Raw genomic sequence first — 16,447 nt, 5'->3', positions numbered from 1 at the left:
TTTAGCCAAAAGGAAAAAAGTGCGGCTTCCAGGGGCTCAAGAAGTTTAATCGGGAGATAGGTTTATATGGAAACTATATCAGATTTTAAACGGTACTTGGCACAGTTGTTGAGGGTCATAACAGAATGCTATGTGCAACATTTCAGCCAAATCGGATAAAAATTAAGTCTTCCAGGGGCTCATGAAGTCAAATCGGCAGATCGATTCGTATGGTAATGGTTATACACCGATTCGAGCCATACTTGACACAGTTTTTGGAAGTCGAAACAACCCATGCAAAGTTTTAGCCAAATCGGCCAAAAATTTCGGCTAGTAAGGGCTCAAGAAGTCAAATCGGGAGATCGGTTTATATGGGAGCTATATCAGGTTCTTGACCGATTCGAACCGTATTTGGTACAGTGGAAGGCATAACAGAACACTATGTGCAAAATTTCAGTAAAATCGGACAAAAATTGCGGCTTCCAGAGGCTCAAGAAGTCAAATTGGGAGATCGGTTTATATGGGAGCTATATCCAAATCTGAACCGATGTGGCCCATATTGTAGAAAGATGTCGAGGGGCCTTACGCAACTCACGGTCTCAAACTTCGGTGAAATTGGACAAAATGGGCTCAAGACCTCAAATCGAGAGATCGGTCGAGATCGGCAGCTATATACAAATCTGGACCGATCTGAGCCAAATTGATGAAGAATGCTTAGGGGCCTAAGACCCAAATTTCGGCGAAATCGGACAATAAATGCGCCTTCAAGGGTTCCAAAACCCTAAATCAAGAGATCGGTCTATAGGGCAGCTGTATCCAAATTTGGACCGATCTGAGCCAAATTGGAAAATAATATCGAGGGGCCTAACACAACTCACTGTCCCAAATTTCGGCGACTTCAGAGAATAAATACGCCTTATATGAGTTCAAAATCTTAAATCGAGAAATCGGTCTATATGGCAGCTATATCCAAATCTAAACCGATTTAGGTCATATTGCCGAAATATGTCGAGGGGCCTAACACAATACACTGTCCAAAATTTCGGCGATATCAGACAATAAATGCGTATTTTATGGGCCCATGACCTTATATCGAGAGATCGGGCTATATGGCAGCTATATCGAAGTCTGGACCGATCTGGGCCATATTGCAGAATTATATCGAAGGACCTAACTTAGCTCACTGTCCCAAATTTTGGCTAAATCAGACTATAAATGCGCCTTTTATGAGCCCAAGACCTTAAATCGAGAGATCGGTCTATATGGCAGCTATATGCAAATCTGGACCGATCTAGGCCATATTGCCGAAAGATGTCGAGGGGCCTAACTTAACTCACTGTCCCAAATTTCGGCGAAATCGGACAATAAATGCGTCTTTTATGGGCACAAGACCTTAAATCGAGAGATCGGTCTATATGTCAGCTATATCCAAATCTGGACCGATCTAGGCCATATTGCCGAAAGATGTAGAGGGGCCTAACATAATACACTGTCTAAAATTTTGGCGACCCAAGGGCCTAAGGCCTTAAATCGAGAGGTCGGTCTATATGGCAGCTATATCCAAATCGGAACCGATCTACGGCATATTATAGAATGATGTCGAGAGGCCTAACGGAACTCACTGTATCAAATTTGGGAGAAATCGGTTAATAAATGCGCCTTTTATGGGCCCATGACCTTAAATCGAGAGATCAGTCTATATGGCAGCTATGTCTAAATCTTAGCCGATCTGGGCCATATTGCAGAAAGATGTCGAAAAGCTTAATGCAACTCACTGTCCCAAATTTCGGCGCAAGCGGACAATAAATGCGTCTTTTATGGACTCAAGACCTTAAATCGAGATATCGATCTATATGGCAGCTTCAAATCAAATCTGAACCGATCTTGACCAAATTGAAGAAGAACCTTGAAGGGCCCAACACAACTCACTGTCCCAAATTTCGGCAAAATCGGATAATAAATGCCTTTTATGGGCCCATGACCTTAAATCGAGAGATCGGTCTATATGGCGTCGATATCCAAATCTGAACCGATCTGGGCCAAATTGAAGGAGAATGTTGAAGGGCCTAACAGAACTCAATGTCCAAAATTTTGGCACAATCCGACAATAAATGCTCCTTTTTTGGGTCTAAGACTTTAAATCGAGAGATCGGTCAATATGACAGCTATATCCAAATCTGAACCGATCTGGGCCATATTGAAGAATGATGTCGAAAAGCTTAATGCAACTCACTGTCGGCGCAAGCGGACAATAAATCCGCCTTTTTAGGCCCAAGACCTTAAATCGAGAGATAGGCCTATATGGCAGATATATCCAAGTCTGAACCGATCTGGGCCATATTGAAGAAGGATGTCGAGGGGCCTTACGTAACTCACTGTCCTAAGTTTCGGCCAAATTAGACAATAAATGCGTCTTTAATGGGCCTAAGACTATAAATGGAGAGATCGGTCTGTATGGCAGCTATATCCAAATCTGAACCGATCTGGGTCATAGTGCAGAAATATGTCGAAGGGCCTAACATAACTTACTGTCCCAAATTTGGGCAACATCGGACAATAAATGCGCCTTTTGTGGGGCCAAGACTTTAAATCGAGAGATCGGTCTATATGGCAGCTATATCCAAATCTGGACCGATCTGAGCCAAATTGCAGAAGAATGTTGAAGGGCCTAATACAACTCACTGTCCCAAATTTCGACGTCATCGGGTAATAAATGCACCTTTTAAGGGCCCAAGACTTTAAATCGAGAGATCAGTCTATATGGCAGCTATATCGAAATCTGGACCGTTCTGAACCATATTGCTGGAATACGTCAAGGGGCCTAACACAACTCACTGTCCTTATATGACCCAAGACCTTAAATCTAGAGATCGTTCAATATAGCAGCTATATCCAAATCTGGTCATACCTGGGCCAAATTGAAAAAGAATGTCGACTGGCCCAACACAACTTACTGTCCCAAATTTCAGCAAAATCGGATAATAAATGTGGCTTTTATGGGCCTAGGACCCTAAATCGGCGGATCGGTCTATATGGGGGCTATATCAAGATATAGTCCGATATAGCCCATCTTCGAACATAACCTGCTTATGGCCAAACAAAAAATCTGTGCAAAGTTTCAGCTCAATATCTCTATTTTTAAAGACTATAGCGTGATGATGTCCTCTTGTGACGCTGAACGCCTGAGTTCGAATCCTGGCGAGACCATCAGAAAAAATTTTCAGCGGTGGTTTTCCCCTCCTAATGCTGGCAACATTTGTGAGGGATTATGCCTTGTAAAACTTCTCTCCAAAGTGGTGTCGCACTGCGGCACGCCGTTCGGACTCGGTTATAAAAAGGAGGGCCCTTATTATTGAGGTTATACTTGAATCGGACTGCACTCATTGATATGTGAGAAGTTTGCCCCTGTTGCTTAGCGCAATGTTCATGGGCAACATTTGCAAATTTTTGCGTGATTTCAACAGACAGACGAATGGACCTGGCTAGATCGTCTTAGATTTTTACGCTGATTAAGAATATATGTACGTTATAGGATCGGAAATGGAAATTTCGATGTGTTGCAAACGGAATGACAAACTAAATATACCCCGATCCTTCGGTGGTGGGTAGAAATGCAGATAATTTTTTTTTTTATTAAAGTTTATAATAAGATCCCTGAATTGATACATGTCGTTTCTTTGAAATTTGAATTTTACTCACTTATAAATTGCATATGTTGACAATTGTTTTTTTTTTTTTTTGTGGAAATTTTAATTTATCTTAATTATGTAAGGACACAAATTTTTCATTGCATATTTTAGTTGATGTAAGTTTTGTGCATTTGACATTTCCCTAAAACTTTGTTCTTAATTGGATTTATCTTTTTGTGGCTGCCACCGCATGGGCAAATTTTCGCCATGACGCCAATGGTTACTTTAGTGCAGAGATAAAAAAAGAAGATACCAATGCAGTTGTAACTACATTATGAATGATTGTTGTGCTGCTACGTATGTACATGGGTGCGTATGAGTTTGCATGTTAATGAATAAAATATAACACTCATACGCAAGGCTGTACTCGTTGTCAAGCGACTGCAGCGGTGAGTGAATGTGGTAACTGCGAAAACCAGTGAGTGAGTGACATATGTTTTGCCAGTTGACCTTTAAGTGGATAAAGTAAAAGGGTCATTGTGTGTTCACACACCCAAGAGAAAAACAGGAACCGGAACTAAGGCATGGCGTGTAGTATGGGGTATTTAAATTCACTTTGCCTTGTAATTTTTCCCTGGGTATTTTTTCCGTTTTGTTTCATGGCATTCACGTCCTGGTTGTCCATGTTGAAATATTGCCCATTAAAAAGTTGTAGTCTGATTGCTTGACATGACAGCAATTTAAAAATGTGAAATGTTAATTTTGGTTTCTTGTGAAACTGGTTGTCCATTTTTTTAACATGCCCTCAACTGGCCAGAAAATCTAATTTCATTACCCACAGACCAATTCAATTTCAAAAAAAAAAAAAAAAAATCCAATTGCAAAAAAAGAAATTATCCCAATGAAACCAGAACAGGCTGGCAGACAACTGCCCTCTAGCCAGCCAGACAGACAGACCGATTATTGCACTTACCTGATTATATTCCAAATAACGAAATGCATCCGTACATATTTTATAGACAGTCAAACTGATGTGCACCAACGGCAGTATGATGCCAAAACAAACAGCTTCCCAGATTTGCAATGGCATCATGGCGTATGCCAAAAACACCACAAACACAATTTGCCAAACACCTTCGGCCATGACCTGTACACATCGTAAAGAGATAAATAGAGAGAGAGAGACAGAGAAAAATACAGATACGAATCAGTGAAAGAAATAAAACCAATCGCATTATAATGGGCAACATGGGAAATATTTATGCAAATGACACATTTACATATCCTAAAACGATTCTATGACTTTTCTACTACAGATTTATGTAAATATTGTCTGAATGCCAAATATGGGTGCGTAGGAAAGAGAGAGAAAACTAAGCGATTTTCTAGCTAAATAATGTGATTTGGAAGATTTAAGATCTAAAGATTCACAATCTAAATGGGAATAAAGGTGAAATTTTAATTTTAATGACATTTTGAAAGTGCCTACATTAAATAATTCATAATTTATCAGAAGAAAAATACTCCAAGAATATTTTATTTTCTAAGAGGATTAAGAAGGAGGTCACCGTAGCGCAGAGGTTGGCATGCCCGCCTATGACGCTGAACGCCTCGTTCAAATCCCGGCAAGACCATCAGAAAAAATTTTCAGCGGTGGTTTTCCCCTCCTAATGCTGACAACATTTGTGAGGTACTATGACATGTAAAACTTCGCTCCAAAGAGGTGTCTTACTGCGGCACTCCGTTCGGACTCGGCTTTAAAAGGAAGCCCCTTATCATTGAGCTTAAACTTGGATCGGACTGCACTCATTGATATGTGAGAAGTTTGCCCCTGTTCCTTAGTGGAATGTTCATGGGCAAAATTTGCAATTTAGAATTAGGACCGATATCCGATCGAAATATGGTCCAGTTCGGACTATAATAAGATATAGCTGCCATATAAAGCGATCTGCCGACATATTCTAATTCCCGTAAAAGACGCATTTTTGATCTGATTTCGCTGGAATTTACCACAGTGACTTGCACTGAGACATCGTAGCGCAGGGGTTAGAATGTTCGCCTTTGACTCTCAACGCCTGGATTCGAGTCTTGGCGAGAACATCAGAAAACATTTTTTCGGCGGTGGTTATCCTCTCCCTGAATGACTCGCTTGTGTCAGCATGCCCTAGTGCCAAGACAAGGGGCAAACAGCGACCGCCATGGTGGACTAAGGAAGGACTGCATAAAACTCTTAAACAGAGCAAAAGCCACAAAAGCACCACACGATTGGGAAATCTGTAAGGCTGATCTAGGAAAATATAAGGGCGAGCTTAAAAAGGCTCAGAACAAATTCTGGGTAGAATTCTACAACTCCGTGGAGGATACATCTGAGGCCTCTAGGCTAAGGAAGATTCTGTCCTCCAGACCTATTACGGTGGGGTATATCCAGAAGTCAGAAAATATATGGATAATGTCTCGTGAGGAATCACTAGAACTTCTCGTTGATACACATTTCCCGAGAAACTCTCCAACGGACAACGTAGCGCCAAAAGAGATTGTCACTGGTATGCATTCGTCGGAGATTATTAGGGAAATTGTGTCTGAGCTGAAAATTCTTTGGGCGATAAGAAGTTTCGACTCCTTTAAGACGCCAGGCCGGCTGTATCACCGGTTGAATAACAAGCTGTGTCTGATAGACTGGTTCCCTGGTTTAGGGAGATGTACTCTGCTTGTATCAAAATGTCATATATACCTGTGGGACGGTACCCACACGAGGCGAAAGATTTTCATCCTATTAGTCTGTCATCCTTTATGCTGAGGACTCTTGAGAGGCTGATAGAAACATATCTTACGGCAAAGACCCCCTGGAGATCACCTGTCGCGGCAGCAGCATGATATAGTAAAGGCAAATCCACTGAAACAGCCCTTCACGACCTAGGTGGCTACATAGAGGGTTCTCTAGCTGTCAAGGAATATACAATGGTAGCATTTCTTGACATTGAAGGTGCATTCAATAATGTAACACCGACGTCAATCATGAAGGAGTTGGAGTTTCTAGGCATCAACTCTACCGTAAGAAAGTTTATTAATAACTTTCTTACTATAATATGCATTACGGCAGGCTTGGGATCTGTGGATCTAAAAAGATAACAATACATTATTGTCTCTGGAAGAAAAAGACGTAAAAGTATGCTGATGACGTGGCAATTGCGATTAGGGAATAGTTTCCCAGCACTCTAAGAGATATACTTCAGGAAACTCTTCATGCAACAACAAAGTGGGCTACCGAAAGTGGTCTGGGTTTAAGTCCGTGCAAGATAGAAGTAGTTCTTTTCAGCAGAAAATACAAGTCGCCTACAGTTGAACCTGTCTCCTTGGGTGGAGAGAATGTTCCATTAGCAGAAAGCGCAAAATACTTGCGTGTTTTGTTGGACAGGAAATTAAACTTCAAATCCAACATTTGAAAAGGGAAAGAAAGGCAACTCTTGCCTATACGCCTGCAAGAGAGCCATTAGTTTGGGGGTTTAAACCGCGTGTCATCTATTGGGCATATACTGCAGTTATCAGACCGATAATGCTATACGGTCTTGTAGTCTGGTGGACGGCGCTTCAAAAGTCCACATACTGCTCAATTCTTAACCGGATCCAAAGGATGGCTTGCTTGTGCATCACAGCCACACTGAGGACGACACCATCTGATGCACTGAATTTAATGCTACATCTTATGCCTCTGGACATTGTGGCTAGACAAATTGCTGCGATCACTGCCGGCATGAGACTAGAATCTGTGGGTATGCCTCTAGCGACATGTCAGTTAAGTTTTCAGGACCATGGAGATGGCTGTGGGCATTCCAATACTATGTGGCCTCATCTAGATTTGAAGAGGTCTACTGCTTTACTGTCATTGGCTAGAACAGACGTCTCAGTCATTGTGTCCGTCGTGACAGATCACTGTCTAATCGGAAAACATGCTGACAGACTGAAGGTTGCCAGCAGCGACCTTTGCAGAAGGTGTAGGGACATCGAGGAAGAAGAAACTACAGAACACCTTCCGTGTGTGTGTCCAGCACTAGCAGTTAGAAGGAGTTCCACTTCTTTGAGAACCTGTCTGATTTAGAGGATGTGAACATTCGCAAGTTATTGGGCTTTTTAAAGCGATTTGGATGGGTAGAAACTAGAAGGCATCTTCATTCTTCTGTTCCTGTTCATAATGGACGAAAACGTCTTTATGAGTCTGATGGCAGACTGCCACTTAAACCAAACTTAACCTATCCTCTCCTAATGCTAGCGACATTTGTAAGAGGTTTTTGCATGATTTCTATACATGCCATAGTGCAAGAATGATTCTCAACATTACTGGTGAATTTCATAGAAATCGGTTCAGATTTAAATACAGTTGCCATATATGTATGTCGCCCGATTTTCACTTCAAGAGCCGATTTTCTTCAAAAGAGCGATTTTCACCTCCTGGGCATGAGGGGATTCCAGGAAATGAGAGGGCGGACGAGTGCGCTAGGAGGGGTTCGTCTGCACCGGGCGGACCAGTCATTGGTCTTGCCTACGTGCCATTTGTCGAGCTACTGAACACAGTAGAGGGGATGGCCAGGGCGGCGTCGGCCATTAAATTTTCTGAGATATCTCCACTCGTTTTAAAATGGCTGATTTTTTCCAGTTTTTTTCGATTCCATCCCACTGTACATAGTGTCCGTCATGACACTTGTTTTCAATTGGCCGGCCCCCTTTATTCTATAACCGGCTGAATTAAAATCCGTGTCACCTATACTGCCTTTTTAGATTAAGGAGATATACAAAGCTCGTACCAGTATGTCGTATATCAATCCGGGATGCAGCGATAGGGCAGAATTTGCGGCCTCCAATATGTTGTACTAATGAATTATTTTATACTCTTTAAACACCCACAATTTAAATACCAAGAACTAAAGATGAGTCACCATACCACAAATATTTTTCATATGAATGATAACTGTTATCTATTAAATGCGTTTTTGACTCTTTAGCTGATGACATTTATTTAATGACACTCTGGCGCACACTATTGCTAACTACAATGCATATTGTTGTTGCTTTTATGTTTGTTTTTGCATTCTATACACGTGTGTATTACCTCTGAGGCATCCTTTGTGTTTGTTGTAGGAAGTTCCATTATTTATTTAAAAGCAAATTAAACGCACTTGTTATGTTGACATTATAAATCAATTAATTTTAAAGAGATTATATCACATGGACAATGACAATAAAACATTTATGCGACAGATGAAACAATATTTCAAATAAATAAATCGAAACAATATGCCACAATGAAATGCATTAATGGAGTGTCATCATTGTGCAAATCCAATTAATTATTTGACATTTTTTAAAGGCCATGGATGGATGGCATTGAATGAATGAAGTTAAATGTGACATTTTTATACCCACCACCGAAGGATGGGGGTATATTCATTTTGTCATTCCGTTTGCACACATCGAAATATCCATTTCCGACCCTATAAAGTAATACATTCTTGATCAGCGTAAAAATCTAAGACGATCTAGACGTGTCCGTCCGTCTGTCCGTCTGTCTGTTGAAATCACGCTACAGTCTTTAAAAATAGAGATATTGAGCTGAAATATCTATACGGACTATATCTTGATATAGCCCCCATATAGACCGATCCGCCGATTTAGGGTCTTAGGCCCATAAAAGCCACATTTATTATCCGATTTTATTGAAATTTGGGGCAGTGAGTTGTGTTACGCCCTTCGATATCCTTTGTCAATTTGGCACAGATCGGTCCAGATTTGGATATAGCTGCCATATAGACCGATCCTCCGGTTAAAGGCCACATTTATTATCCGATTTTGATGAAATTCAGAACAGTGAATTGTGTAAGGCCCATCGACATCCTTCGATAATTTGGCTTAGATCGGTCCAGATTTGGATATAGCTGCCATATAGATTGATCCTCCGATTTATGGTGTAAGGCCCAAAAAAGCCACATTCATTATCCGAATTTGCTGAAATTTGGGACAGTGAGTTGTGTTAGGCCCTTTGACATATTTCTTCAATTTGGTCCAGATCGGTTCAGATTTGGATATAGCTGCCATATAGCTGCCATATAGACCGATTTCTTGATTTATGGTTTTGGGCCCATAAAATGCTCATTTATTGTCTGATGTCGCCGAAATTTGGAACAGTGAGTTAAGTTAAGCCCCTTGACATACTTTTGCAATATCGCACAGATCGGTCCAGATTTGGATATAGCTGCCATATAGACCGATATCTAGGTTTTAGGTTTTGGGGCCATAAAAGACGCATTTATTGTCCGATGTCGCTGAAATTTGACACAGTGAGTTTGGTTAGGCTCTTCGACGTCCTTCTTCAATGTTGCCCAGATCGGTCCAGATTTGCATATAGCTGCCATATAGACCGATCTCTCGATTTAAGGTTTAGGGCCCATAAAAGAGGCATTTATTGTCCGATTTCGCCGAAATTTGGGACAGTGCTAAGTGTTAGGCTTTTCGACATGTTTATGCAACTTAGCCCAAATCGGTCCAGATTTGGATATAGCTGCCATGTAGACCGATATCTCGATTTAAAGTCTTGGCCCCATAAAAGGCGCATTTATAATCAGATTTCACTGAAATTTGACAAAGTGACTTATGTTCGGCTTTTCGACATCCGTGTTGTATATAGTTCGGATCGGTATGAGGTATATGAGTATAAGGTATGAAATTTTCACCGAATTTTGATGAAAGTTGGTTTACATATATACCCGAGGTGGTGGGTATCCAAAGTTCGGCCCGGTCGAACTTAACGCCTTTTTACTTGTTTCCTATGGCAGCATAATGCTTAAAATACTTTAGTCAATGAAAAGGGTCCCAAATAGGCTTCAGGGATTCGAAATGAAGCGTCATAAGCTGTCATTAGAGGCTGGTTTCATAGACTAAAGTTTTTCCACTTTTGCACAGTGATCAACGCAAAAACAAAGTGTTTCGAATATTTTGGCTGATTTTTACCAGGTTTTTCCAAAAGGGCCTCAAAAAAGGCTTCAGGGATTTGAAATGAAGCTTCATAAGCTGTCGTTAGAGGCTGGTCTCATAGACTAAAGTTTTTCCACTTTTGCACAGTGGTCAACGCAAAAAAGGTGTTTCGAATATTTTGGTTGATTTTTACCAGGTTTTCCAAAAGGGCCTCAAAATAGGCTTCAGGGATTTGATATAAAGCTTCATAAGCTGTCGTTAGAGGCTGTTCTAATATACTAAAGTTTTTCCACTTTTGCACAGTGGTCAACGCAAAAAAGATGTTTGTTTCCCAAAAATTCCATAGTTTAACGTTTATTTAGAGTAAACTTTTATATGGGTTATAGACTGAGCTTCTAAAGCTGGCATTTGAGTTCGGTATCATCGACTAAAGTATTTCCATTTTTGCACAGTGGCCAACAGAAATAAGGTGTTTCGAATATTTTGGCTGATGTTTATCAGGTTTTCCCAAAAATTCGATAGTTTAACGATTATTTAGAGTAAATTTTTATATGGACTATAGACTTGGTTTTAAAGCTGGAATTTGGCTCGTTTTCATCGTCTTAAGTATTTCCATTTTTGCACAGTGGTCAACGCGAAAATGGGTTAATGAATATTTTCTCTGATTTTTTCAAGTTTTTCTTAAAAAATAGAAAATTTAAGGATTATTTGGTGTAAAGATTTATATAGACTAGAATCTAGGCTTTATGAGTTATCCTTTAAGGTATCATCGACTTAGTAGGAACAAAAACGGCGTACGGCCCCTGAGTCTTCATGGAGGACGGTGATTTCCAAAAAGAGGCCACAGCCATCACGGAAGGGGAAAATGGTCGCTGAGAATGGTGAGGAACCGCCCTCTTATGCAAGAGTGGCAAGGAAGCACAGCGCAGAGATGAGCTGACTTATGCAGTCATCAATAACGGTAGTGCATCTGGTAGGATTCCACCAGATCATCGTTCCCAAGTGGAGGATGTGGTTTACAAGCGGATTTTCAAACATGTGCGGAACTCTGTAGAGGGTCCACCCATGCGAGTGGTGAGCTGCGAGTATAAGGGAGACATATTTACGCTGTGTTTTGCGTCGGCGGAATGTAATGATAACGCCAAAAAGCTCGTCGGAAGTATCCACTCTCTCTGGGAGGGCGCATAGCTCGACCTGTTGAGAAAAATGGACAACCCCCAGCTCACAAAGGCGACAGTCATTAAGGAATGGGACAATAATTTTACGACGGAACTCATGTTGGGATTCTTGGGCAAGCTAAACCAAGGTTTGGTTGCAGAGAAGTGTGGGGTCTTCCACAGGGAGGAGATGGAGGAAGGAATTCTCCTTGTGGTTGGCATTTATCAAGTTTCCGTGACAAGTTTGGTTACGACTAAAAGCAGGGCGCACTGCGGGAGCAAGTATGTCTTTTTCAAGATTGGGAAGATCCTCATATTGAGACATCAGGCCGGGCCGCCTAACAAACAGGGGGCTGAGTATCGTCTCAGGTATCCGACCGGAAACCTTCTCCATTCTTTACAGGTGTCCTGTCGTCGCTGGTTGTACCGCGATGGTATGGCCTGTTCCTATGCTTTTTCCATTCTCCCGTTACATTAGGTCTCATAGCAGCAGTGGCTGCCTCGCAATTAATATGTTTGTCTATGGGCCTGATATCTAGAGTAGTCCCCAGTAACTTAGTGGGATCCGTCAATGCAAAGACAACATGTTCTCTGAACTTGTTGTATTATCCTAACGTTGCACTTTTTTTCCCATCGCAGTCCACCAAACTTCTTACGCCTAGGTAAGTATTGCTCTAACTACGCTCCGGTAGAGTCAGGGGATTATCCTCGGGTTCAGGCTCATTTCGGGCCTACAGCGCATCTACATAATGAGTGGCACCTGTGAGCCTTCTCGGTACGCTCCTGAATGTGGCACTTCCAATTTAGTTTCCTGTCCAAGATCTCTCCTAAGTATTGGACCTTATCAGATATAGAAATCTTTCTATTAAGGAAGCGTGGTACGTCAAATTGGCCCACTTTCGTCTTCCTCGTGAACGGGCAGATTCAGTTTTCTCTGGGTTAAGATTGAGACCCCTAAGTCTAGCCCAGTCGTATGTCATCTCCAAGACACTTCCGGCTTTTTTGCATGGCTGATTCGGATGCTTAACCCTTAGAAGTGTAGTACCGACGTCTGCATGTCCAAATCACCTCATAGTCAGCCTCCGTTATCGGATATTTATGGTGGTAAACCATAGAAGTGGTTATAAAATGCCCCCTGTTAAGTGTCCTGTTGCACTTTCTCCCTTTTCTTTATGTCATGGATCCACAATTTATCTGCCTGCTCCTTAGCATATGGTTTATCCAGTATATAAGCACCCAACTTACCTGGTACTGGTCTAAGGATTGGACCAGTGTGTTAGCCCGAACATTGTTAAAAGCCCTCTTGATGTCAATGCATACAGCCATTGTGTATGTCTTGGCATCGAAGGGTTCTTCAATTTTTATGAACAACCTCGTGAAGGGCGGTCTCCACCGCTCTTACCTTGACATAGACATGCTGTTTATATCTAAGCAGTTCGCTGGATGTCCTACCCCTTATCATGGTTTCCACAATACGTTCAATGGTTTTGAGTAGAAAGGACATAAGGCTTATAGCTCTGTTGGCCTTTAGTGCAGCATAATTTACCTTACAGGGCTTGGGTATAAATTCTAACCTTGCCTTCTACTAGGCTATCGCGGTCCTAAGTGCCAGATAGTCGGCCTCCTTCGGCAATAACGCAAGAAATATTCCATCAGGTCCGGGTGGCTTACATGGTTGGAAGCTATATGTTTCATTTTGGCAGCGTCATTAACGCTATCAACTTGTTCATAGACAAGCTTCCAGGAGGCACGTTTTGCCTCTCTGATAATCTTATTGTATTCCTTGAGTATATTACAATGCAAATGCAAATGTGCCCATGAACATTCCGTTAAGGAACAGGGGCAAATGAGTGCTGCCCGATTCAAGTTTTAAGCTCAATGATAAGGGGCCTCCTTTTTATAGCCGAATACAAACGGCAGGGCAGAAGTTTTTACATGGCATTGTACCTCAAAATGTCGAGGCGGGATAACCACCGCTGAAAAATTTTTTATTATGTTCTCCCCAGGATTCGAACCCAGGCGTTCAGCGTCAGAGGCAAATGCAAATTTGTCCATGAACATTCCATTAAGGAACTGGGGAAAACTTTTCACAAATCAATGAGTGCTGTCCGATTCATTTTTAAGCTCAATGATAAGGGACCTCCTTTTAAAGCCAAGTCCGAACGGCATGCCGCAGAGCGACACTTTTTTGGGGAGAAGTTTTTACATGGCAAAGTACCTCACAAGTGTCGCCAGTATTAGGAGATGATAACCACCGCTGAAAAATTCTCTGATGGTCCTGTCAGGATTTGAACCCAGGCGTTTAGCGTCATAGGCGGACATGCTAACCTCTGCGCTACGGTGGCCTCCGTCATAGGTGGACATGCTAAAATCTGCACTACGGTGGCCTCCCTGAATCGGTTCATAACATGGTATAAATCTCATATGAACCAGGGCTGCTGAGTTGTCAGGAGTCGAGTTTTTCAAGCCCGGTGTCGAAGTCGGTGTCGGACTATTAAGCCGGAGTTGAGCACATAAGCCCCAACTCCGGCTTAATACTCCGACTTCGACTTAGACTCCGATCCGGGGTCGGAGTCGAGGGCTAGACTCCGCAGGCCTGATGTAAACCGAAACGTAGCGCTCGTAAAATATCTGGGAGTGACTGTTTCAGTGAGGATGGGTTTCTTGGTTCAATTGGATCAGGCGAAGGGGAAGATGACTGGAGTAGCTGGTATGGTTAAGCGTGTTCTGTGAAGTGATTGGGGTCTTAGTCGTGGCGCTGTTCGGTTCATATAGGGTGGTCTATTTGTTGCTTGCTTAACTAATGGAGCGCCTCTATGGAACGGAATTCCTGCGACTGTCCTTGGGCGAAAGAAGATCGTCTTTTGTCAGAGGGTTGCAATGCTGGATTGCTTGCCTGTACACGGCAGGTATTGTTTGGCGCGTCCCCGCTTGCTTTACTCGACAGTTACATAGCTGTTTCTCATAGTGTGAAAAAAAGAGAATTCCATTAGTGAGTGAGGATTGGCTCACTGTTTCTGAGCTGGCAGATGGGGATGTTAGGCGGCTCAAGGTGCTTCTTTTGGAGCATCTTAATGATAGGTGAAAAACTAGATGGACGGACAGTGACAATGGCCGGGTGGTCGTACGAGACCGCCCGGACTTTGGCTTTGGCCTAAGTCTGAGTTTTATACTGACAGGATATGGCTCCTTTAATCCATTTTTGCCGGGGCGCTGTTCGGTCCATATAAGCTAGTCTATTTGTTGCTTGCGCAACTTATGGAGCACCTGTATGGCACGGAATTGCTACGACTGTCCTTGGACGAAAGAAGATCGTCTCTTGTCAGAGGGTGGCAATGCTTGCTTGTTTGCCTGTGCACTACAGGCATTGTTTGGAGCACTCCGCTTGAGTTACATGGCTGTTCTGCATACTAGGAAAAAGGCAATTCCATTAGTGTGAGAGGATCTACTCACTGCTCACTGCTTCTGAGCTGGCAGATGGTGATGTTAGGCGGCTCAAGGCGCCTCTTTTGAAGAGTTTTATGATAGGGGGAAAACTAGATGCACGACCAATGACAATGGCCGGCTGGTCGTATGAGACCCCCTGGACATTGGCTTTGGCCTAAGCCTAGGTTTCATACTGACGGGATAGGGCTCCTTTAATGCATTTTTGCATCGGAGAAACTTGTCCGTGACTGATTTGTGCGACTGTGGAAGACCACCTGGGGACTATAGGCATGTACTGATGGAATGCCCGTACTATGCAGACATTAGATATTTAGGCGCGTTAGGGATTAGCAAGGAGGTGTGGGATTTGAACCCTTGAAGACGAGACGACTATCGCAATTCTGGCCACCTTTCCCGGGAAATATTTATCAGGAGACGGACTATACTAAGTGGAGGCGTGACATGGCCCGGCACCTAACTTGCTCATGTTGATGCTGCGTCGTTTACTCTTCGTTGTTTCCCGTTGCCTTTGTGCTTGTGATCGGTCATCCATTAGGGTGTTTTGAGTTTCATGTTGAAGCTGATATGTGTGGCGTAGCCCATGAGGGCTGTCGTGTCCTGTTTGTGTATATCGTCCTGGTGTATGTTGTTACTGTGCATACTCTTGTAAGGCTACGAAGTCCCACTGGAGACTTAAATCTGGTACCACGGGTGTCTGGAGTCCCTGGAACTTCGGTTTCAGCCTGCCAATCGTAAGGTCGCAGTGGGGAGTAACGTGGTGGCTATGGTGTGGACCCAAGCTCGGTGTGGGGTTGCTTTTTCAACCGGGTGCCGTGACCCATAAATCGAAAGGAGTTTTAGGTATTGCTCCGCCCCAAACCAAGGAGGGGTGAACACGTCCAGATACGAGGGATCAAATTGGTTGTTGTTGTAGCCACATTGTCATGTGGAGGTGGCGATCCTCGTCAAGCTCCTGTAGGTGAGCAAACTCGTTCCGGTTCAAAGGACCCATCGTCTCAGGAACATGGTGGCCATTGGTTATTAAAAGGCGCCAATAACGCGCCTTATCATATCGAGCATCATAGACACTCAGTATTTGTGCAAAAGCCCGAGCCGTCTGACATCTTACTGAGACTCTCCGCTCAATACTGCTGATTGTCTGCGACTGCCCTTGCAGCTACTCCGCATGTAGCATTCCACTACCCGCAACCTATGGACGCGCCCGGTAGCTCGTAGCTAAACTGCTGATTGTCCGTGACTGCCGTTGCAGCTACTCCGCATGCAGCATTCTAC

The 16,447-nt window shown here is 42.8% G+C and overlaps 1 protein-coding gene across 4 annotated transcripts in view; it reads right to left on the bottom strand.

The window, feature by feature from the left end:
* Positions 1 to 16,447, bottom strand: part of LOC106085694 (Ca(2+)/calmodulin-responsive adenylate cyclase) — a 374,401-nt gene that overhangs the window by 64,212 nt on the left and 293,742 nt on the right. For 3 of the 4 annotated variants that reach the window (XM_059368290.1, XM_059368291.1, XM_059368292.1), the window contains exons 6-7: positions 8,713 to 8,724; positions 4,582 to 4,755 (exon numbers count right to left, since the gene is read on the bottom strand). In XM_059368290.1, coding sequence (XP_059224273.1) covers positions 4,582 to 4,755; positions 8,713 to 8,724 — 186 coding nt within the window. The remainder of the gene's footprint in view (positions 1 to 4,581; positions 4,756 to 8,712; positions 8,725 to 16,447) is intronic. The other variant, XR_009398222.1, reaches the window with a different exon arrangement.

Source organism: Stomoxys calcitrans, chromosome 4 (genome assembly GCF_963082655.1).
Source record: "Stomoxys calcitrans chromosome 4, idStoCalc2.1, whole genome shotgun sequence".
Classification (NCBI taxonomy): Eukaryota; Metazoa; Arthropoda; class Insecta; order Diptera; family Muscidae; genus Stomoxys; species Stomoxys calcitrans.
This window is presented reverse-complemented; position numbering and strand designations above follow the sequence as displayed.